Source organism: Microcaecilia unicolor, chromosome 1, assembly GCF_901765095.1.
Source record: "Microcaecilia unicolor chromosome 1, aMicUni1.1, whole genome shotgun sequence".
In the NCBI taxonomy this organism is placed as follows: Eukaryota; Metazoa; Chordata; class Amphibia; order Gymnophiona; family Siphonopidae; genus Microcaecilia; species Microcaecilia unicolor.
The window spans coordinates 59565305-59590491 of record NC_044031.1 but is presented as its reverse complement, the minus strand read 5'-3'; the positions used below and the strand labels follow the sequence as shown (position 1 = coordinate 59590491).

The 25187-nt window shown below is 41.9% G+C and overlaps 1 protein-coding gene across 1 annotated transcript in view; it reads left to right on the top strand.

The window, feature by feature from the left end:
- ADCYAP1R1 (ADCYAP receptor type I) overlaps nt 1-25187 on the top strand; it is a 273281-nt gene that overhangs the window by 140546 nt on the left and 107548 nt on the right. Inside the window, exons 6-7 of the mRNA XM_030189904.1 lie at nt 20853-20950; nt 24858-24990. Of these exons, the coding sequence (XP_030045764.1) occupies nt 20853-20950; nt 24858-24990 (231 nt within the window). The remainder of the gene's footprint in view (nt 1-20852; nt 20951-24857; nt 24991-25187) is intronic.

Below are 25187 nucleotides of genomic sequence, written 5' to 3'. Positions count from 1 at the left end.
TAATTGGCAACTAAGGTTTAATCCCAAAAAATGCAGGGTCATGCACTTGGGTCGCAAGAATCCGAGGGAATGGTGCAGTATAGGGGGTGAAGTACTTCAGTGTACGAAGGAAGAGCAGGACTTGGGGGTGATTGTGTCTGATGACCTTAAAGCTTCCAAACAGGTAGAAAAAGCGACCGTCAAAGCCAGAAGGATGTTTGGGTGCATGAAGAGAAGCATGACCAGCAGGGAAAAGGAGGTGATAGTGCCGTTGTATAAGTATCTGGTGAGGCCCCATTTGGAGTACTGCGTACAGTTCTGGAGACCTACGGAAAGATATAAACAGGATGGAGTCAGTCCAGAGGGAGGCTACAAAATTAGTAAGCGGTCTTGAACGCAAAAATTATAGGGACAGGCTTATGAACCTCAACATGTATATGCTGGAAGAGAGGAGGGAGAGAGGAGATATGATAGAGATGTTTAAATATCTCAAGAGCATTTATATACAGGAAGGAGAGCTCTGGAATGAGGGGGCATATGACAAAGTTAAGAGGGAACAGGTTTAGGAGTAATCTAAAGAAGTACTATTTCACAGAAAGGGTGGTAGAGGCGTGGAATGGCCTCCTGGTGGAGGTTGTGGAGTTGAGGACTGTTCCAGAATATAAAAAGGCATGGGATAAGCACGTGGGATCAGGGGCGTAGTCAGACTTCCGTGGGAGGGGGGTCCAAAGCCCGAGGGGAGGGGGCACATTTTAGCCCTCCCCCCGGCACCGCCCCCCCTTTGCCATTGCCGCCCCCCACGTCTTTTCCGACCCCCCTCCCACCGTGAACCCTCCCCCGCTGCCGCCTACCTTCACTTTTGCTGGCAGGGGACCTCACTCCCCGCCAGCCGACATCCTCTCCGTCTTGCTCCTGCTCTTGTTGCATGCATTGCTGACGTCCTGCACGTTGTACGTGCAGGACGTCAGACTCTGTTCTCTGAGTCTAACGTTGCACGTACAACGTGCAGGACGTCAGCAATGCATGCAACAGCAGGAGCAGGATGGAGAGGACGTCGGCTGGCGGGGAGTGAGGTCCCCCGCTAGCAAAAGTGAAGGTAGGCGGCGGCGGGGGCGGGTTCGCCGGTAGGGGGTCCAGGCTGGAATCTACGGGGGCCCAGGCCCCCTCAGGCCCCACGTAGCTACGCCACTGCGTAGGATCACTTAGGAACAGAAAGAATTAGGGGTTACGGAGGATGGCCAGACTGGATGGGTCATATGGCCTTTATCTGACGTCATGTTTCTATGTTTCTAAAGTGCTGTTACTTCAAAGAGTATTCTTAGCCTTTCTTTCCTTTGAATTAGAGGTAAAATAGAATGTCTTTTTGCAAACAAATTAGCTCTTTAAAAATTAATCCCCTTCTCCTAAATCTGTGTTTTCAACCCAGTTCTCGGGGCACCCAGTTGGGTTTTAAGGACATCCACAATGAATATGCATGAGATAGATTTGCATGCACTTCCTCCTTGGTATGTAAATCTATGTTGTGCATATTCATTGTGGATATCTTAAAAAACTTGACTGGCTGGGTCTGCCTAGAGGACTGGGTTGAGAACCACTGTCCTAAAGCAACAAAAATTAACTCACACCTAACACGGCAATATAAAATTATAATTTAAAAAAAACATGATTTTATTTAAAATTATATGACAGAGCACTTGATGCAAAGTTTTCTGTAGGATTCTCTTAAGAATGGCTACAACTATAGTAGGAAGAATAAGGCAACTCTATTTGGTGAATCGGATTGGTCAAAGCTAAGATAAAACGGGATTGCTGAGAACAGGAAGTCATTTAAGGTGACCAGACCTCTAGAGAAATGAACGCTAATTCATAGGCAAAGTCCTGATTCTTACCTCAAGTTCCAGCTACAGCTCCAAGTTCCTGTTCTGACTCTAGTTTTTGCTCTAAGTTCATTTATAGCTACAGACTTTGTTCCATCTCTACTCCTTCATGGCTCATGTCCCTGCCAGGCTCTGTCAAGCTTCAAGATCCCACTGAAGCTTCTAGTTTAGTCTCTGCTCTGAGCTTCCATTCCATCCTACTACTTACTACTACTTAACATTTCTAAAGCGCTACTAGGGTTACGCAGCGCTGTACAATTTAACATGGAAGGACAGTCCCTAAGCTTTAGATTCCTATAATGAGTTCCAAATCTGGTTATCATGCCAAGTTCCTGCTCCAGCTCCTTTATTGAGCTCCATGTCCAGTTCTCATGCTGAGTCCAGTTCCCTGTTCTAACTCAGATTCCAATTCCAAGTTCTGATTCCAACTCCAAGCTTCATTTCGTGTTCTAGCTCCAGCACTCCAAAACGTCTATCAATGAGCACTGGTATAGCTAAGGAACCTGACTGCTCTTGACATGCTTTCCACATGTGGATAGGACTTTCAACATAACTGCATAAGGATTTTACAATGCAGGTTTTGAGTCATGGTTGGACTTTTGAAAGCTAAGCACTATTTAGTTTGCGTAGTACACATGCTCTATGTATAGCACATACATATGGTCTCAGATCAGATTTATTATATTCACACTTTCTGCTAAACTTGCGTGCTTATCACTGGTGTGAAAAAAATGAACTGGGGTAGAACATTTGAAACAAAACTTTAATGGAACAAATTGGTTCTAAAAACAAAAATGAAAGAAGATCACCGAAGTGGAAAAAAAGGTTAATGCTATGTTATATATTTATAACCCGCCTTCTCTTGGCAAGGCTCGGGCGGTAATTTCATTTTTTATGTGCGTCTGATACGCGCACTGGAAAATAATTTTTATTTTCCTGCGTGTGGCGGAAACCATAAGTACATAAGCATTGCCATACTGGGAAAGACCAAAGGTACATCGAGCCCAGCATCCTGTTTCCAACAGTGGCCAATCCAGGTCACAGATACCCGGCAAGATCCCAAAAATGTACAAAACATTTTATACTGCTTATCCCAGAAATAGTGGATTTTCCCCAAGTCCATTTAATAACGGTCTATGGACTTTTCCTTTAGGAAGCCGGCCAAACCTTTTTAAACTACGCTAAGCTAACCGCCTTTACCACATTGTCTGGCAACGAATTCCAGAGTTTAATTACACGTTGAGTGAAGAAAAATTTTCTCTGATTCGTTTTAAATTTACTACATTGTAGCGTCATCGCATGCCCCCTAGTCCTAGTATTTTTGGAAAGCGTGAACAGACACTTCACATCTACCCGTTCAACTCCACTCATTATTTTATAGACCTCTATCATATCTCCCCTCAGCCTCCTTTTCTCCAAGCTGAAGAGCCCCAGCCACTTTAGCCTTTCCTCATAGGGAAGTCATCCCATCCCCTTTATCATTTTCGTCACCCTTCTCTGCATGCGTAGACGATTACTGCACGGTTACTGTGTGAGACCTTACCGCTAAGTCAATGACTGGCAGTAAGGTCTCAAACCCAAAATGGACACATGCCAATTTTTATTTTGCTACACATGCATTTTCAGCAGAAATAAAAAAGGCCTTTTTTACAGGCCTGTATAGTAAATATAACATAATACTGTAACTAAACTCATTATTGGTAGACTCATTCATACTTATTCAAATCAAATGTGCATGGTTACCATGTCAGGTGCCGTTTGTAGAATAGCACTTATTGCCGGGATCCACGCCCAGTTTTCGGCATGAAGATTTACACCAACTACACACATCTTAAGTGAATGCCCCTGAGCCACCCATGCCCCTCCTATGGCCATGCCCCCTTTTCAATTGTGCATTAAAATGTATACACGCATCTTTATAGAATAGCACCTAGCAAGATGCGTACATCAATTCAAATTGGTGCTAATTGACTCTTTACGCAATTAAATTGTGAGCATGCCCAAATTTGTGCATGCAATTTTGAGCATCATTTATGGAATTGGGGGGTATGTGTGTATATGCAAAGGATACGCCTGGGTGATGCATGAGTGTTGCTCCCACTTATGGAAGTGACTTACAGAGTATTGCAAGCTACACTCATACCTCCGACATGTTGCTATAAGAAGTTAGGCACACAACTCTACAGCTCATGGAACTGCTCATTCCTATGTGCATATGCATGCATAGACCCCATTAGGCTAGTATTCTATAAAGCAGGGGTTCGTGACCCAATCCTCAGGACACACTCAGCCAGTCAAGTTTTCAGGATACCCATAATGAATATGTGTGAGATACATTTACATACATTACCTCCATTGTATACAAATCTATCTGAAGCATATTCATTATGGATTTCCTGTAAACCTGACTGGTGTGCCTCGACGACTGGGTTGAGAACCCCTGCTATAAAGCAATGTAGGCACCTATATTCCTTTATAGAATAGTCATCCATGTTATAGAATTGCCCTCTAAGAGAGTGTGCCTAACTCTATATATTGAGGCAGCTAGATGCTGCTTTTGTGGCACCTATACTATAAAAGAAAGTAGTTGCCTTCTATCCTTATAGAATACAAGCATAACTAGTAAAATATGCACTTAAAATTTAGACGTGAGCACTTTTGCCAGCCATAGAACTGGTGTAAGTGCTTGCACCTATAGTATGTAAGTATGCACATAAATTATAGTATTCTACAGTTTTTTTACACAACTTGAGCCCTGTCCATGCTCCACCCAAATGCCTTCTTCATATATGTCCAACTTGCAACTACATGCTATTGCACGTATTAGGTGCCTTTTTGTAGAATAGCATATAGCATTTAAGTATGTATATGCTGGTATTTGAATCATTTGCATATAGAATCAGTGTGCAAAGATTAGTACCTTTTTTATAGAAATACCGCCATAGTGTTCATCAAGCTAGGGGTCGAGACAGGTGTCTATGAAACCTCACTATCTGGTACCTCCTCTACTCATTCTGGACATCCATGGGCAACACCCAGACTACCAGATCAAATTTGGAAAACATATTAATATGAAGTAAGATATTCTCCAGTTGGCTTGCCCAAAAATAGAGAGTAGATAGAGTCTCATGTTGCAGATGAAGTAGGGAGGTGTCTTGATTCTGTTGGGTTTCCAGAAGGTTGAATATTACTAGGAATTAGTGTCTTAATGCTGCTGGAGCTGGGGGATCCTAATGTTGCTATAGGAGTTCGAGGGTAGAGGGAGTCAAATGTCTGGCAAAAATAGGGAACTGAATAATGCCAGATGTCTCTGTGGGTGGAGTGATTGATAAGGGCAGGTGGGGCGGAAAGGCTTTGATATCCTTTTGAGATCTGTAGCACAGGGGGCTCAAATGGATATGCAAAGAACATGTGCTAAGGAGTATAAAGTGGCCCTTTTGCTGCATACAAATTCTGCAGAATTGTCGGCAGCCTTCCGGAGGATCATTGCATCACCTGGGCATTGAGGTGCTGGTCGTCAGGTCCGCCTTTTCCCGTGTTCAACCTGCTACCTTGCTGACATTCATTTCCTCACAGCTGGTTCCTGCTGAAACCGCCGACTTTCACTTCTTCACTGCAGCCCTTTGCTGAAATCGCCGGCTCTGCTTCCCTGTGATGCCCTGTGCACCAGCCTAACCGAGACTTTGCGAGTCAAGACCTGATTTTAGACTTTTTCCTTCCTTCCTCCTCTTTCTGCTTTCCTTTCCCTGCCTACTCATTAATTTGCTTTTAGATTGTATTTATATTCCCTTCCTCTTTCTGTTCCTTCTACCCTTCCATTTCTCATTGTCTTTGATTTAATTTTATTTTATTAGTTCATTGTAAGCTGCTTTGGGGCTGCAACACTGTGGCAAAAGGCGGGGTATAAATGACCTAAAATAAATAAATAAACTTGATTTACTGCATTCAGGAAAATAGCATGCTAAAATCAGCTCTCCCAATTTTAATGTGCAGCTTACTATATAAGCTCCTTCGTTAGTTAAATCAATATCAACGGATAGTCTGCTATCCAGACTGCCAACAATAACTTAAAAGAAATATGGGACAAGATGGGAATTTTCAGAAAGGCCCTTTAATACGCCGGATCTTGTGCCTTTCCGTATCCTCTCCATATGAACGTGATCAGACTTGCTTTCTCTAGTGTGAATTACAAAAGCCGAATTAGACCCTTGTATGAACATGAAATATCAAAGGTGAGTAGTAACCAATCTTATCTTATAGAAGGAAGAAAAAGCATTTTCTGTAGTGGGATAAATAAGGACATAGAGCCATCTGCTGAAAGACTTGTGAATAGCCATGTCTATGTTTCCAGTTTTTATAGGATTGCTTGCAAGTTCTTCTTGCAGGAGCCAGAACTGCACTCATTGCTCTGAGAATAGGCTTTTAACTTCCTGTTTTGCATTCTTGGCAGACATTTTTTCTTATGTACAAATGAGAAAAGGAAAGAAATAGGCAGTGGCGTTCCTGGCCTGGATGGCACCCGGGGCGGAGCACCGATGTGCCCCCCCCCCCCCCGGGTGCACCGCTGGGGGGGGTGCCGCGGCGCGCGCCTGCTCCTCCGAGTTCGCTAAACTTCGTTTGTTTGCTACAGCTCCCTCTGCCCCAGAACAGGAAGGGGCAGAGGGAGCTGCAGCGAATGAACGAAGTTTAGCGAACTCGGAGGAGCAGATGCGTGCCGCGGCACCCCCCCAGCAGTGTGCACCCGGGGCGGACCGCCTCCACCGCCCCCCCCCCCCCCCTTGATACACCACTGGAAATAGGAAAACCAAACTACATACAATCTGAACTTCTCAAGTTTATTGCAACTGGGAAAAAAAAAGACCTCGGTACACTGTTAAAAAGAAACATTGTGGCTTGTGAATATCAGTGGTCATAAAAAGCCTCCATTAGCAGTAGACTGACAACACTATCGGGTCACTTTACTGAACCATGGTTCAATCTGGGTGTAATGTGGGACTTTTCCGCATGCTAAGCCTAGATTTAACGTGGCATATTTTAAGGATTTTTCATTGCAAGTCATGCACTGATGTTCCCAGTAGCCTGAAGTACTTGCAAAGATTTAATGCAGGGGCACTTACTGCCTCCTGTTTAGGAGGCGTTAAGTGTTCCCACGTTAAGTCTGCGTTATCCAGTTAGTGCGCGCTAATATGAACGTTAGATAAATAATACTCCTATGCCAATTCCCTGCCCATGGCCTGCCCCTCCCATAAAAATTATAAATAACATGTGATTAACACATGCTGACAGGCAAATTACCACAAAACACTTTAATGCATTTTGCTGTAAGCTTTTATCCCACGTTAAGTGTGCATTAGCACTTAATGCCCTTTATAAAATTTACCCCTGTGTATTTGTGAATTCTTTCTGTGTACTCCCTAAAACAGCTTAACTTATTTTATAGCCTCTTGAGCTTCTTCTTATTAATGTCAGAGATATCCAAGTGTGCCAACAATAGCCACTATTTCACCAAAGAGTACGGAAAAGAAGGCAGCTTTGGTTCTCAAAAATGATAGCCAAAAAGATAAGGGAAAAGAGGTTAGCCTTCATAAATTACAAGGCATTACAGAAAGAAGACGACGCTTCAATACTTGAAAAGCTCACAGCAGCTGGTAAAGTAGTCAGGCAAAAAAAAAAAAAAAGCAAATGAAAGAAGAAATAGCCAAAAAAGGTGAAATTTGAGGACAACATTCTTTAGATATATAAGTGATAGAGGGAAGTGTACAAGGAGAGAGACTTGCCAACCTGAACATGTATACCTTGGAGGAAAGGAGAAACAGGGGTGACATGATACAGATGTTCAAATATTTGAAATGTATTAATCTGCAAACAAGCCTTTTCCAGAGATGGGAAGGCAGTAGAACTAGAAAACATAAAGTGAGGTTGAAGGGGGGTAGACTCAGGAGTAATGCCAGGAAGTATTTTTTCACAGAGAGGGTAGTGGATACATAAAATGCCCTCCCACAGGAGATTGTGGAGATGAAAACGGTAACAGAATTCAAACATGCATGGGATAAACATAAAGGAATCCTGTTTAGAAGGAAAATATCCACAGAATCTTAGTGTAGATTGGGTGGCAACACTGGTAACTGGGAAGCAAAACCAGTGTTGGGCAGACTTCTATGATCTTGTGCCCTGATCGTGACTGGATAGATATGGATGGGCTAGAGTTAAGTAGTATGTTAAGTTAAATGTTAAGTAGTAGTAGTAGTAGTAGTAGAGTGTAAATTTTAAGGGGCTTTGACGTTAACTTCAGAAATTTTAGTACAAGTAGAATGCTGGGCAGACTTCTACGGTCTGTGTCCTGAAAATGGCAAAGACAAATCAAACTTGGGTATACATATAAAGTATCACATAACGTGTAATGAGTTTATCTTGTTAGGCAGACTGGATAGGCCGTACAGGTCTTTATCTGCAGTCATAGACTTGTTACTATATATTACCATGAGTGGCTTCATCAGGGTGACATTTTTTTCTTCAACTGTCAGTGCATGACAAGATAATCAGAGCTCTGCAAAGACGTTGCTTGCATTTGTCATTTAAATTTGAAATAATTGATTTTCTTTACATCACATGATTGGTTCATTATATTCAGAACAGTCAGAACTGTGCTATTTTAAAAATGCTGACACAACAATTGACTAAAATTGCTCAATCAAAACAAAGATGTAAAAAAAAAAAATAGGCGTCATTGTAACTTAACGTTATCAACCAATGAAAACCTTTTGTTTAAAAAGGCTGCCAAATTACTTGATTTGATGCTCTTGCTTGTAAAACCAAATTCTACAATATCCATTGCAGATTTAGGGCTCCTTTCACTAAGCCACAGTAGTGATTCCCATGCTGCAAATGTGGATAAAGCCCATAGGATTTGAATGGGCTTTGTCACCTTCGCTTCACTGGGAATCACTACCGTGGCTTTGTAAAAGGAGCCCTTAACTACCAATCAATATTTCTGAAAACGTTTTGAAAAATGAACACCTCCCACTAATTCACTGTTCATTTGTAGACCTCATTAGCCAAATAGTTAAAAAAAATTATCCAGTCCATTCAAAAAACAGCAATCAGATGATTATTGTGCTGATTTTTGGATAAAACCTACTAACACTTTTGAAATTATGTTATCATAAAAAGAAAATATTTTGTTAAAATTAGTAATGCCATTCTATTTGAGCATTCAGCCCAAAGGGTGGTGTGGAGGGACATTTTTGAAAGAGACGTCCAAGTTTTGATTTGGACGTCCTCGCAAAACTTCCCGATCCAGGGGCAGGGAAACCCGTATTTTCGAAACAAGACAGACGTCCATCTTTCGTTTCGATAATACGGTCAGGGACATCCAAATCCTGAAATTTGGTCGTCCCTAGATTTGGACGTTTCTGATTTTCGGTGATTTTTGAAACCAAGGACATCCATCATCTCAGAAACGACCAAATGCAAGCCATTTGGTCATAGGAGGAGCCAGCATTTGTAGTGCACTGGTCCCCCTGACATGCCAGGACACCAACCGGGCACCCTAGGGGCACTGCACTAGACTTCATAAATTGCTCCCAGGTACATAGCTCCCTTACTTTGTGTGCTGAGCCCCCCAACCCCCCCTAAAACCCACTACCCCCAACTGTACACCACTACAATAGCCCTTACGGGTGAAGGGGGCACCTAGATGTGGGTACAGTGGGTTTGTGGCGGGTTTTGGAGGAATCGGGGGGAGGGTATGGGCCTGGGTCCGCCTGCCTGAAATGCACTGCACCCACTAAAACTGCTCCAGGGACCTGCATACTTCTGTCATGGACCGTGTATGACATCTGAGGCTGGCAATCAATATTTTGAGATATATTTTTTGAGGGTGGGAGGGGGTTAGTGACCACTGGGAGAGTAAGGGGAGGTCAATCCCGATTCCCTACAGTGGTCATCTGGACATTTTGGGCACCTTTTTGTGCATTGGTCATAAGAAAAACACGACCAGGTGAAAACGTCTAAGTGTTCGTCAGGGACGTCCTTCTTTTTTTCGATTATGGGTGAAGGACGTCCAGGTGTTAGGCACGCCCAAGTCCCGCCTTCGCTACACTTCCGACGTGCCCCCTTGAACTTTGGCCATCCTTGAGATGGAGTGCAGTTGAAGATGTCCTAAATCAAGCTTTGATTATACCGATTTGTATGTCCCTGAGAGAAGGACGTCCATCTTCCGATTTATGTTGAAAGATGGGTGTCCTTCTCTTTCGAAAATAAGCCCGATAGTATTCAGTCTGTAAATCCAGTTTTGCTCTCATTGACATAAAAGCAAATTCTGATCACCACCTCAAAGCAATAACAAAATGTGATTAATTGCCCAGCATTTTAAAAGAACTGAAAGAATGTGATGACCTCCCAGAGGAAATTTGAAGTAATGCAATTTCAGACTACTTTTGGGTTCTGCTATACAGTGTCTGAATGGTCAATTCACCATGCCTGCATAAAATTTATTGCAAGGACATTTTATGGTACAGACAAAACTAGAAGAGCATGTGATAAAATGTTTTAATGTATATTCCTGTCATTTATAGGATTTGTTAACTTCCTGACTTCTAAAGTAATATTGCATGTCATACAGCATCCACATTTTAATGTCCAAATAATAATGATCCATTTGGTTGGGTTGTTTGATGTCCTTCATATATATATCTGAAGGGCATACTTTTTCTTTAAGATTTTTATTGCTTATGAATGCTGTTCTCAAAGATTTATTCAAAAAGCATGACTATAGTGATGAAATGTCCCAGTGCTCGTGAATTACTTTGTTAATATGTGGTAATAAACATGAATATATTATTATAAATGTAGGAACATCTTCTGTGTCTAGTTTCTTTGTGTTGGTAATGAGAAATAACTCTGTTAATATGTAAAAGCTCTTTCTGAAGAAGAATTAGGGAAAAATTCATCTCAGTGCATTAAAAGTTCACTTTTTAATGCACCTTGATTCCCCGCAGGATTTAGCAATCTGTGGGATCCTGGTACCACAGGTTGCTTAATTCTGGGGCAAGAAAATAACGCTGCTTGCAAGCCATCTCACAAGCAGCATTATTCCCCTGTCTCAGGGCATTACTGCAAATCTGCAAAAAGCATTAGGGCCTTGAGTCACGTTATTTGGCTCTTAATGTGACTTAAATGGACCTAATGCCATTTGACATAAAATACTGCGGTGATATTTAAATTGCCATGGGTTAGGCAGCAATGATATGCAAAATATGCAAATTCGTGTTTTGCATATCATTACTATGCAAATATCCTAACACAACTTGTGGTGATACACTGCAAGTCACATTAGGGCCAAAAAAACATGGTAAAATAAGCCCAGCTTTTTTGCAGGGATTATTTCACTGTACAGGAGCATCAAGCCACATATTCATGGCTCGATTTTCCCGGACCTGCAGAACAGGGTTCCCACAGATCAAGACTTCCTGGCATCAGACCCCCCCCCCCCCCAGCTTCAAGACCCCCCCAGACTCTCCTTCAGCATCAAGACACCCCATCCCCCACACCTCCCACAGGGATAGTCCTGGGAGGTCTTTGGGCAGGAGCAAGGCTCATATGCTACTGTCCTAGGGATACCTTGAGGCTTAAAGGGGATCTGGAGCTTGGGGAGATGCTCAAGCCAGAAGGGAACCCTGCTCTGCAAGCTCAGGAGCATCGAGCCACATATATGTGGCTCGGTGCTCCTGGGAAGTAAAATAACCCCAGCAAAAATCAGGGGTTATTTTACCGTGCTTTTTGGGCCCTAATGTGTCTTGCAGTGTATCACCACAAGACATGTTAGGATATTTGCATAGTAATGTGATGCAAAACATGCATTTGCTTATTTTGCATATCATTGCTGCCTATCCCATGGCAATTTAAATATCACTGCAGTATTTTATGTCAAGTAGCATTAGGACCATTTAAGTCACATTAAAAGCCAAATAATGTAACTCAAGGCCCTAATGCTGTTTGATGAATGCCCCTCTTATTGACAGCAAGAGGATATCCTCATTAAAAAAAAAATAAATAAAAAAAAAAGGTAAAAAGCTTCCATATATGTAGTTTGTATTTTTGTATAGATAAATAATTTTTTTTAATCTAAGAAACTTTTCCCCCTGTTAGCAATATTCGGTTTGGTCTGCTCAACTGTCTATCTTTATGGTCAAAGTCTCCCATCATCTGTGATCTCATTACTACTAACTCATTAGATATTCTTTGTCTTACTGAGACACGGATTAAAAATTATGAAGAATCTCTTCTCTATTGTCTCCCTGAGGGCTTTGAGGTATGCTCCCTGAGTAGATCTTTTCAGATGGGGGATGACCTTGCTACCTTTTTTTTCGTCTACGTTACAGGCTGTTGAAATTTCCCTTTCCGTTTCTTATCCTGAAAGTTTTGCGGTATGACTCTGTGGACCTAGCCACATAGTTCTTTTTTTTTTTTATTGTCCTCCTTCCCTTTCCAAAGGGCAATGGAATTCTTGCTACCATGCCGTCGCTGATGCTATGATTCATTTTCCTAATGTTCTTATCTTGGGTGATTTTAATACCCATGTCGATAATCCTGAGCTACCCTGATCAAAATATTTTTTGTCTCTTTTAAATGATGTCTGTCTCTAATGGGTATCTTTTCCCATCCATCGAGCTGGTCATGTTCTTGACTTAGTACTTTCATCTCCTGACTCCTTATTCCTCTCATCTTCATTTTCTTCTTTACAGGTTCCTTGGTCTGATCATCTGGCTATTTTCTTTCATTTGTCCATTACTTCCCCTGCTCCAATTCTCATGCAATCCCAAAAATGAGTTGGAGGCTTGGCTATGATTGATCCCCATAACCTTCCTCCTTCTTTTTTATTTTCCAGATGATTTTGACACACTCTCTTTAGAAACTGACTCCCTGCACGCTACACTTTTAGATGCTTTTGACCAAATTGTCCCACTTAAATCCATCAGAACATCCCAAACTCACCAGAGCAAGCCATGGGTTCACAATGGTTTGCATCTGCATAAGTAACAGCTCCATAAAGCAGAACGAGTTTGTAGGAAAACTAGATCAGTAAGAAATTTGGGGGCCCTTTTACTAAGCCACATAGGTGCTTACACGTGGAGGAGTGGCCTAGTGGTTAGGGTGGTGGACTTTGGTCCTGAGGAACTGAGTTTAATTCCCGCTTCAGGCACAGGCAGCTCCTTGTGACTCTGGGCAAGTCACTTAACCCTCCTTTGTCCCATGTAAGCCACATTGAGCCTGCCATGAGTAGGAATGCGCAGGGTACAAATGTAACAAAAAAATATGCATCAATTTGGAGTTACCACCCAAATACCTTGTGACCCCTGCGGTAATTTCATTTTTTATGCGAGGCCGCTATGCCTGCCAGAAAATATATTTTATTTTCTGGCGTGCGGCAAAAATCGAGCGGTAACTCTGACGACGTGCATAGGCGATTACCGCATGGTTAACACGAGAGACCTTACTGCTAAGGTCTCAGACCCAAAATGTAACATCAATTACCTTGGTTGCTCCGATTCAGTTCTCAAGAAACATCAGACTCCTTTGCTCCACCATGCCCAGAAATATGATCACGTTTCACCCCTCTTTATCAAGTTCCATTGGCTCCCATTTGGTAAATGGATTATTTCCAAGACTCTTACATTAGCTTTCAAAGCATTCCGATTAGGTCATTACGCAATATCTAACTACTGCTACTATCCCCTATTCCCCCACATGTCTGCTTCGTTTGATCAATGATCACCGTCTCTCTTCCCAGCTCACATTTTGCCCAGCTGGAATCAACTCAGCACTGAGCCCTTTTTTTTTTTTGCAGTTCCTTTACTTTGGAATTCTATGCCACTTCCGCTTTGTGCAGAATTATTGTTTAAAAAGTTTAAAGTAGCACTTAAAACTTGTTTGTTCCAGCAAGTATTTGATTCTGTTTGAGGCTTCAGCTATCTTGTCATCATGTTCCTGTAATAAACTTTCTCCCTCCTTTCCCCACTCTTTCCCCCATCCCCATCTTTCACACCTGATCCTTCTGTGTAGTTGAGTTCTCTGATTCTGTCCTATTACTATTGTAGTTCCTTTCTGATTTTCTTTCTGTTTTTAGAGTTGTACACTGCTGTGATCTGCAAGTTAGTTATAACTATAAAACTATAATTCTTTTTCATCAAGAGATAATAAAAACTCAAAACAAAATGTCATTCAGTGTTGCAGTCAGTAGGCTTTCTATAAACCATGGTAGAAAATCTTGAAGAAGAAAAATGTAATTCCTTATCTAAAAATCTACTTTCTTCATACCATATTCTATTGAGAACTTAAGGTGATTGTCTTGACTTTCAACAAAAATTGAAGAGTTTTAAAAAGAAAATAATTATTTTCATTCCCACTCCAAAGGAGAAAGTTGTCTTCTATGCTATGTACCTACAAATAAATATAAATCAGGAGTAAAAATCACTAAATGCTGAACCCAACTGAATAGAACAAAGCTATTGGTTCAAATAATATATACGTATCAACTCAAAAAAATGTGCAAATATAAATGTATACAATGTGATCAGAAACCCAAAGAGTGCTCAATGTTGTGACAATGGGTGAGCCTCCATTTTTCTGTCATCGCATACTTATTCAAAATCATCCTATAGCATCACCTGAAAGCTAAACTTTTTCAAAGATTGTCAGTAATTTACCCTTATCTGAGTTTTTCACTGTGTGCTTCCATCCATATCAGTGCTCCAAATGGAGGTTTCTTCACTTATAAACTCAAATGTTCACAAATAAATATGAATCAACATGGATTTGTGTTTCACTGGTAAACTTCCTCAAGGGATTAAATATCTTGTATCATACCGGTTTCGACAACTCTGAAGCAGAGACTAAAATCAATGTAGATTCCAAAGAATTTGATGTAAACACAGAAGAACATGGTCTTCACAAACTTGAAAGCACAAGGAACACAGTGAAGATGACACAAATACTGTATATAGTCTGTAGACGATGTAGAATAAATTCAAATGTATTGATGGGTCCATATAAATCATGTAAATATATAGGACTCAACACGGCTGTGTTTCGGCCAACTGGCCTGCCTCAGCAGTCTTTATTCTGTTTTGTAATGGTCTGAAGAAAAATCTTGTGGCTGTCAACCTGTAACCAGGAAGATACCTTGTGCATGGAGCTCAGTGCTCAAAAAGCTATGTTGTACAGGTTTGGCAGTAAAATGTCACCTGTTTCAAACTTTTTAAAGATTGCCAAGATGAGTGGAAAATAGCACCCAATACTATGTGTCGCATTCTTTCCATAAATATACAGTAGTTTTCTTGAACAACAACAGAAGATCTTTATTCTGGCTTGAGGAAATATTCTGTACGTCTAGTTATAAAACAGAGTTAGAACATATGTAAGGGAAATAAAGCAATCACCAAAAGAAAAAACTCCTAAAATGAAAAATAGAGGTTTAACCAGAAAGGAGACACTCCTGCCTGGTTAAACCCCACTGAGCCAGCTGGGGACCAATATTCAGCAGCAGTTAACTGAGTAATGGTGCTGAATATCTTTGCAAACTGGCCATTCCCTAAAAGGTTAGGTTAGGGGTGATCCAGGGGCATAGTTTAGGTGGAACCACAACTTAGCTGGGTAGTGCTGATATTCAGTAAAAAAAAAAAAAATCAGCCCAGAAAAAAAATGCACTTAACACTATTCTATAAACCTTGCCTAAATTTAGGCGTAGTTTATAGAATATGCAAAGCATCATCCCCACGACTAAAATTTAGGCATGGCCATCTATGCCAACTAAAACCTGTTTTAAATGCTCATGCCTAACTTAAGCACAGATCGGGCATATTCTATAGCAGTGTGCATAAGTTTTAGGAGTTCCCGCAACCCACCCATGCCCCTCCCATGGCCACACCCCTTTTGAGATCCATATATTTGAATTTACACACACCACTTTACAGAATGCACTTAGAAAGTCATGCACATAAATTCTAATTAGTGCCAGTTAGTGCAGATAAATCCTTGTTATTGGTCAATCATTTGTGCCGATTGGCTGGTTAACCCTAGAACGCATATTGGGGGCCTTTTAGGCCCCCATGCTTACATTTTTGCTATTATCTGCAAAATTACTTTAGTTAGAATTTTGAAACTCAAGGTATTACTCAAGTATGTCATTGTTGATAATATCCAGTTGTTCATATAATTTTTTTTCATAGGCATTATGGTGTAACAATGCTTGTTTGGTGAAAACTACATCTGTACGAATTGGGGTCCTTTTAGGCCCCCGCTGTTTTTATCATGTTCTCAGAAGTGTTTGTGTCTCAAGTTACTTTATTTGTACTCAGTAATGCTGGTGGAGGGGCCAGGGTGTGGATAATAACATGTGAGGATGTCATGTGATTTTTGGAGGGAGTGATAAGGCCATGACATCACCTCAGGTCCTCTGAACACTGAGGACAGTATACACTGTGAGCTAATTGCTGAAGGACCTGTGATAAGATAAGCTGTTGAGAGGAAATCTGTTTCATTTTCTAACATCTAGTCAGCAATGGCACAGTCTTCCTCCAAGTGTCTGACTGACCAAGAGATTGAAGCGATTATGTTTCAAAGCGATGATGAAAGTGAACTATCTTTGTCTGATGAAGAATATCTGCCACCAGCTAATCAAACATCCTCATCCAGTGATTCCTCTGATGATGAAGAAGTGAATCTAGTGGATCCTCAAGAAGTGATAAGTAGAACATCCAAAACGAATGTTTTTTGGGACAGTAATCCTACATTAGTCGGACGTACTCCAATACACAATATTGTGAGACAGGCTCAAGGAGCTGTGGGAAGTCCCAGTTACTTTACCCCTAAAGATGTATTCTGTACTTATTTTTCTGACAATATTGCAGAAGAGGTCCTATTATGTTCAAACCTAGAAGGAAGACGTATCGCTTCAGCAAAAAATAAGTCCTGGAAAAATATCTCAAAAGAGGAACTTTATGCATATATTGGACTTTTCCTGCTGGCAGGGAGTCAAAAATCGTATGATGTCCCAATACGAGAATTATTTCTGGACCCACTTTCTGATCCACACTATAAGGCGACAATGTCAGTGGGCAGATATGAGGAAATTAGAAGGATCATTCGCTTTGATGATAAGCGAACTCGTGCAGCGAGGTTTGAAACAGACAAATTAGCCCCTATCAGTTATATCTGGAACATATTTATCAAAAATTGCACAAAACTTTACAATCCTAGTACTAATGTTACTGTAGATGAGCAACTTGTACCGTTCAGAGGACGCTGCAAATTCATACAATACATGCCCAGCAAGCCAGCCAAGTACGGTATAAAAATCTTCTGGATGAGTGATTCTGCAAATTATTATGGCATAAATGACGTAATCTACTGTGGCAAAGAGGTTGGTGCACCAGTACAGAAGGATCTGGGGTCTGAAATAGTCAAAATTCTTGCTGTTCCAATATTCAATTCAGGTAGAAACATCACCATGGACAATTATTTCACCAATGTTGAACTAGGCAATTTTCTGTTTGCAAAAGCTATTACACTTGTTGGTACTATAAAGCAAAACAGACGAGAAATTCCAGCAGCACTCAAACACAATCGTCAGCGAGCACTTTATGAGAGTGTCTTTGGATTCAATAACAAAGCGACTTTGGTATCTTACAAGGCAAAGAAGGAGAAATCTGTAATTTTACTCAGTACCATGCATCACGATTGCAGTGTTGACAGCAATAAACAAAAATTGAAACCAGAAATCATCCTGCATTACAATGCAACAAAAGGAGGGGTAGATAAAATGGATGAGATGGTGGGAGAATATTCGTGTAAGAGGCAAACAAAACGATGGCCTGTAGTACTATTTTCAAATATGCTTGATGTAGCAGCCCTAAATTCATTCATTATTTATACAGAAACTCATCCTGAATTTCATGCACAGAGGAAGGACAGGAGACGCTTATTCTTGAAGGACCTTTGTCATGAACTTGTAATACCTCACATGATAGAGCGAAGCGACTTGAAATGCTTGCCAAAGAAAACTAAAGAAGCAATGAAACGGTGTGGTGTACAGTTTCAGATTACTCCAGAGCCAGGAGAAAGAAAACGAAAGCGTTGTTTCATGTGTCCAAGAAACATAGAGAGGAAAACTGAGCGATATTGTTCCACTTGTAAGGAAACTGTTTGCAAAGAACACTCTTCTGAAAAAATAACATGTCAGAATTGTTTGGAAGACTAATATAATAGAAAAGAAAGTTAGAATAAAAATGTAGCTGCAGCTAGTTTGCTATAGATTTCTATGCATTTTTGTGTGTTTTCATGTCTTTGCGTGAAATTTGGGAAAAAAAAGATTTTTTGGTGTTTTCTGTGAAAAATTATAATTAAAATGTTGTCCACTATTCATATTTCATTGAGCAATTTTGAAATAAACTTGTGAAAGTTATTTAAGTGTGTTTTTCTACATTATGTGCATGGGGGCCTAAAAGGCCCCCATGACGTTAATATGTATATTTTTAACGTCATGCGTTCTAGGGTTAATTAATTAAGTTGCACACACAATTTGGTCACAATGCCAAATATATTTTCACTGCTGTAATTGTCTATTGCTTGTTTGGCTTATTCTTGCTGTACATCTCCTTGAGTGAATTCCTTCAAAAAGACAGTAAATAAATCCTAATAAATAAGCAAATCTAAATAAATAAATAACTTCCGGGTGAGCACATATAACCAGATATTCAATACCTGGAGCCACACATGCCCCAGCATTTAATATCTTGGGTTAATTCAGCCACTTACTGCTCATGTACCTCAAGTGCACCTGCTTATAAAGTCATTTCTGGCCCATATGTGCCCACAGATGAAAGTAAATCCCCTGTTATAAAATTCCATCTGACATAAAAGTATGGTCATTGACATGATGGTAGGCATGCATAGAGGTGGAGTTTGCAAGTGCTTGCATAGATTATAAAACAAACTAATGTACATGCATTCTTAATGTAGGTACAGTCATTTACACCTATTCTTGAGCAGGTATAACAATGCATGTGCAATTCTGCCACTTATGAAAGTATTTTATTAAAATACACATGTACCTATGGGTCTTTACTAGGGCTGCACATTAATCATGATTAACACTGCGAGATGGCGGGTGGAAGATTGAGGGAGAATGCGGGAGGAGATGCATATTATGGAGAGAGAGAATGGGTAAAAACACTGGGATGGTGAGAGAGAGAATGGGTGAAGGCACAGGGAGAGAGAGAGAATGGTGAAGGCATGGGGGCACAGGGGGAGAGAAAGAGAATGGGTGAAGGCATGGGGGCACAGGGAGAGTGAGAAAGAGAATGGTGAAGGCATGGGGGGCACAGGGAGAGTGAGAGAGAGAGAGAGAGAATGGTGAAGGCATGGGGGGCACGGGGGGAAGAGAAAATGGGTGACGGCATGGGGGCACAGGGAGAGAGAGAAAAAGAGAACAGGTGAAGGCACAGAGGGGCACATGAGAGTGAGCATGGATGAAGGCCCCCCCCCCTAAAGCTATAGTACTTTTTCAATGGCTGGTAAGGTAGCTGAAGCCCCGCCAGCTGATGAAATCCACTTCCTGAGTCGTCCCCTTCCTCCTCATACTGCCTCAGGAGCAAGGAAGTCAGCAGAATGCCTCCAGCCACCAATACTTGCACTTCCCAAGCATGCTCAGTATATGCATGAACTGAGCATGCTCGGAGAGTGCCAGTTTCAGTGGCTGGAGGCACCCTGCTGTCTGATTTCCTCATTGCTGAGGCAGCACAAGGAGGAAGAACGACACTTTGACAAAGGATTTCTTCAACTGGCTTCGGCATCCCCATCAGCAACGGTAAGCTATCTAGTGGGTGGTGGGAGTAGGGTTACCATATTCTGTCCCCCCAAAAGGAGGACACATGCCCTGCCCCCTTTCACACCCCGCTTCACCCCCTTCGATGCCCTTGCTCCCCCTGTCACATTTCCCCTCCCCCCTGTCACACACTTCATCACTCCCCCTCCCTGTCACCCCCCTCCCCTTACCTAACTACTGCCCTGGTGGTCCAGTGACTTCTTCGGGGCAGGAAAGAGCCCCCCTCTTTCCTGCCCGGAGCGCTGCCCTACATGCATCCTTCCTGTTCGTGATCTCGGCGCCGATTCAAAATGGCCACCGAGAGTTGAAGTCTCGCGAGGTCACTTCAACTCTCGGTGGCCATTTTGAATCAGCGCTGAGATCACGAACAAGAAGGATGCATGCAGGGCAGCGCTCCGGGCAGGAAAGAGGGGGGCTCTTTCCTGCCCCGAAGACGGAAGAAGTCACTAGACCACCAGGGCAGTAGTAAGTAAGGGGAGGGGAGGCTAGCAATTTGCCCGTTTGTCCGCATTTCCTATAGGACGGCCTGCCCACCAGCCTGCCCGTTTGTCCAGAAATCCAGACAAACGGGCAGATTGGCAAAACCCGCCCGGTTGCCCGGACATGTCCTCAAAAAGAGGACATGTCCGGGTAAATCTGGACATATAGTAACCCTAGGTAGGAGGGAGAGGAAATGTGCCCCCCTGCCCATCCCTGTGCCTCTCCATGAACAGCTGGCTATGCCCCCCCCCCCCCCCCATGAACAGCCAGCAAGATCAACATTTTTAATTGCACAATTTAATAAATCAAAATGTAGTCGTAGTCTTTACAAAATGCAACCACGTAGGTGCCTACTTGCCCTCATAAACTATGTTCCCCATTATAAAATTACCCTTATTCTAATGGTCAATTTGTCCAGGCAAAATCACTGTTTTCCAGGATAACTGATTGAAAATTGCTGTCAATACACCCATTATAACAGAGTATATTGCCTATGTCTCAAAATGTGATCTTATCAGACTGTAATCAACACTGTTCAGTATCAGAATGCCATAAAGGACAGGAGATAATGTTAATAAAATATTTAAACATTATATAGTTATGAAACTGTCACTTTATACTTTGTTCTATAGGATTACTACTATCTGTCGGTCAAAGCTCTGTACACGGTTGGTTACAGCACTTCGCTTGTTGCACTCACTACAGCTATGGTTATCCTGTGTCGGTTTAGGTGAGTATCTGAACTACTTATCCTTAAGAAAATATGTAAATATATCATAGTATTAATCAAAAGTTCATTGGGCCTGATATTCAGACCACAGAATGTAGGCAGGCTGCCTCCCGTGGTCAGCGCTGTGCCCCGATATTCAATGCCAGGCCATTTCTAGTGACTGGCATTGAATATCCAGTTTATTTTTGGCCACTAAGAACATAGCCGGCAAAGCCGATATTCAGCTCTGGCTAGCTAAGTTCATAGCGGCCAAAGATAGACCTACTGTTGATGTGGCCAAATTTGGCCACCAAACTTAGCAGGCGATGCACTGAAAATCAATGGATAGCTATTCAGTGGGCTATTTCCCACTGAATATCTGTGGGTAGCTGGCTAAGTACCATTTAACCAACCAGGTGCTATTCCTGGCTAGTTAAATGGTTTTGAATATCGTCCCCATTGTGATTTTTACTTACAAAACAACCATAACCAATAGACATGTGATAAAAGATTTAAAATCTGAATAGCAAAAAACAGCGGAGGTGACACAAAACACAATTCAACATTGTAGGTGTCAAAAAGATTGTTCAGGTATATTCACTAATGTTAGACATTATTTTTTCATATAGTTTTTTTAATCTATACAATCTTATTAGTAATGCAAGTTTATATCAGATTTAATAGGTGGTTGATTGTTTTTTGTTTTTTTTCTTTAATCTTAAGCTTGATTCAGATATATATAGCATATGTTTATCTTTGGCTGTATTCATATCCCCCTGGGACTATATTTGTTTTTAAGAAACACAAAATTGTAGCTGATCATTTACAAATAAATGGTACTTGAATCGTACTCTGGAGAAAAGCCCTCAGAAACCAGAAGCAACTTGCCAAAGGTTTTAAGCGCTGATACGTTGTGTGAGTTTGAAACGTAAAAGACGCTTGATTTCTATCATAGGGCATCAAAAACTCCAAAGTAAATTTTTGTATTTTTACTCTTAAAGATTATTCAAATTTACTTCTATTCATCATATTGAAAAATGACCCTTTCAGCGGCAAACTGTATAGTCATTAACAAGTCTGCACTTAGCTTGATTTTCCGAATACAGCACTGTCATTTAAGCGTTCAACGGGAGCCGCCGTTTCACCCTGGCAAAAGGCTTCCTCAGGAACAACGTGCTGGATGAAGATGCTGAGGGTCTAAGTAGACAAAAATTCAAATATTTTAAAGTTTGAAGTAAATTATGCACACATCACAACAACCCGAAGATACACTTACCTGCAATTTGTTTTTCTCAGAGTTCAAATATCTCTGTTCACAGTTATTATATTGGTTGTGGCTAAATACATTTTAGATATATATGTTTTATTATAGACTATATAACATTTTCCCTCTGCTTCCAGATTGATTTTTTATTATAGTATTTTAACCTATGGTTTCTTTGTTTTATATTTTTGTTTTTGAATATGATTTTGCTGCTTAATGTAATTTTTGACATGCCTGAGATGTTTCTGTGTTTATGATATATGTACATTTTATTTTGATATGAGTGTTTTTATTTTGTTCTTTAGACTCCTGATGCAGGCCCATAGGCTGAAACATGGCCCGTTTTGGGTTTTCTGTAATCTAAATAAAGGACTTTTTGGCACCTGTGGTGTTGAATTGTGTTTTATGTCACCTCCGCTGTTTTTCGCTATTCTGATTTGAGATTCGTGGAGGAAAATTCTTCTGTTTCTTCTTTCGGCCTTTGTGATAAAGGATTTTCACATATTGTATTGATAGGCAAAAAGTTAGTAATCTTTCATCTTGCAACTCAGGAGGTAATATTGTAAGCACTTTTTTCACATCTAAACTGGTTTTACATGCAAAAAGGGGGACACTTTCTCTCTACTCTATCCCCCCCCCCCCCCACACACCCACACACAAGCACACACACTGTGCAGACCTTCTTTAGACAACTCCCCCTCCTGTTGTACCATCACTGCAGGCACAACCCTTCTCAGATTACCCACCCACCCCCAAACACACCCACCCCTCTCCTTAGTCTTTTATACAAGACCCCCCTCCCCACAGCCCCAGACTACAAACATGACACAAGAAAATACACACACTCCCATTGTACCCCCAACGTACACAAGTCCCTAAACCACACCCTAGACATCTCACCCCCAACAATCATTGATACATAAACCTTTTTTTCCTCAGTAAAACCTTCACATACTGCTACCCACACACCTTTACACCCCCCCCCCACCCAAACAAGCTGTAGCTCTATCACAGATACCCCTCAATTTCCAAACACCTCTCCCTCTGCTCTCTTACTGGAGCATTGAAGGGAGGCATGATCCCAGCTCCTACTACCTATAGGAGCCCATCTTTTAATTTTTCCACCCTAGATATACCACACGAAAGATGGATTGTTCCACAGTGGATTGGACCCTAAAAAGGCTTGCCATATGCAGGACGTAGACCGTACAAGCCAGCCCAGTGCCAGCCTTAGTTTTTACAGCCAGAGTTGCCATCAAAGTACCACTTGACATGCAAGCACATATGCAACTCTTTTTGTTTTTTATATCATTTATTTCTAATTAGAGATCTTCTGTGTTCATCCCACGTATTAAAAGACTTGATATCCTGCCATTTCTGAGCACAGGTCACGGCAGCTCACGAGCCAGCAACATGGGGGCTGGAGGTCCAGAAGACTTCTCGTCCCCCCAACCCCCGACACAAGTTTAGGGGGACTGGATATCTGGTGGGGGGAGCTGGAGATCTGGTGGGTCTCTAGCCCCCCTACCCCCCTAGTATCAAGCCAAAAAATCCCTGGTGATCCAGTGGGCTGCAAATCAAGCCTCCCCCTGACCTGGTGGTCTAGCAGCCCTCTTCCCCACTCCCCATACCTTTGTTGGATAAGAGAGGTAGACTCCCTCCTCTTCCAGCAGTGCCGCCTTGAAAATGGTGGTGCCCAGCCCTGCCCAGTGCATCCTGGGATGTGATAGGCGGGGCTTCACAACATATAAGGGAGAAACTTATATAGTGTGAAATATGTGAAGCCCCACTCTAGCGCATCCCAGGATGCACTGGCCAGGGCTAGGCACAGCCATTTTCGAGGCGGCACTGCTGGAAGAGGAGGGAGTCTATCTCTCTTATCCAACAAAGGTATGGGGAGTGGGGAAGAGGGCTGCTAGACCACCAGGTCAAGGGGAGGCTTGATTTGCAGCCCACTGGATCACCAGGGATTTTTTGGCTTGATACTAGGGGGGTAGGGGGGCTAGAGACCCACCAGATCTCCAGCTCCCCCCACCAGATATCCACCCCCCCTAAACTTGTGTCGGGGGTTGGGGGACGAGAAGTCTTCTGGTCCTCCAGTCCCCATGTTGCTGGCTCGTGAGCTGCCGTGACCTGTGCTCAGAGGCGGCACTGCTGGAAGAGAAGGGAGTCTACCTGCCTCCTCCAATAAAGGTATGGGAGGCGGGGATGAAGGCTGCTAGACCACCAGGTCGGGGGGGGGGGGGGGCTTGATTTAAAGCCCACTGGGCCACCAGGGATTTTGGAGGGGGATGCTAGGGGGGTTACAGGTACTAGAGACCCACTAGATCTCCAGCCCCCCTGAACTTGTGTCAGAGAGGGTCAAACAAGTGCAGGAGGATTGTGCCAGAGTGTATGCTCAGGCACAATCCTCCTGCACTTTACCCTATGATCAGAGATAATAGTGTGCATACGTTTGCATGCTATTATCTCTGATCCTAGGGGCGGTAAAGCCCCGTGCTGTTCCAACGCTATTTTTAGAGCACTGTTTAGAACAGTTCATGGCTTTCGATCATCTGGGCATTAGTGAGTTACTGAACTGGGCTGTAGGCCTGTTAACATGAATACTGAAACTCTGTAGTTTAAAATCGCAGCATATCACAGGTATTTGTCTTCCTTTTCCAGGAAACTTCATTGCACGAGAAATTTTATTCACATGAATCTGTTTGTTTCGTTCATTCTCCGGGCAATATCAGTCTTTATTAAGGATGAGGTCTTGTATGCTGAGCAGGACATCAACCACTGTTTTGTTTCTACGGTAAGTAAGTAGACAGAGTGGGGAATAGCTACTAATTGATGTCTAACTAGATAAATTTTGGTCTAAAAGAATATGCTTTGATTTAATTTTCATTACCTCAATGTCTAGCCTTGCTTAAAATATGATTATATAGCAAGCAACATACTTATTATTGTCTGTTCTGTTTTAACCCTAGAGTGGTAGTAGGCAGGATTCAA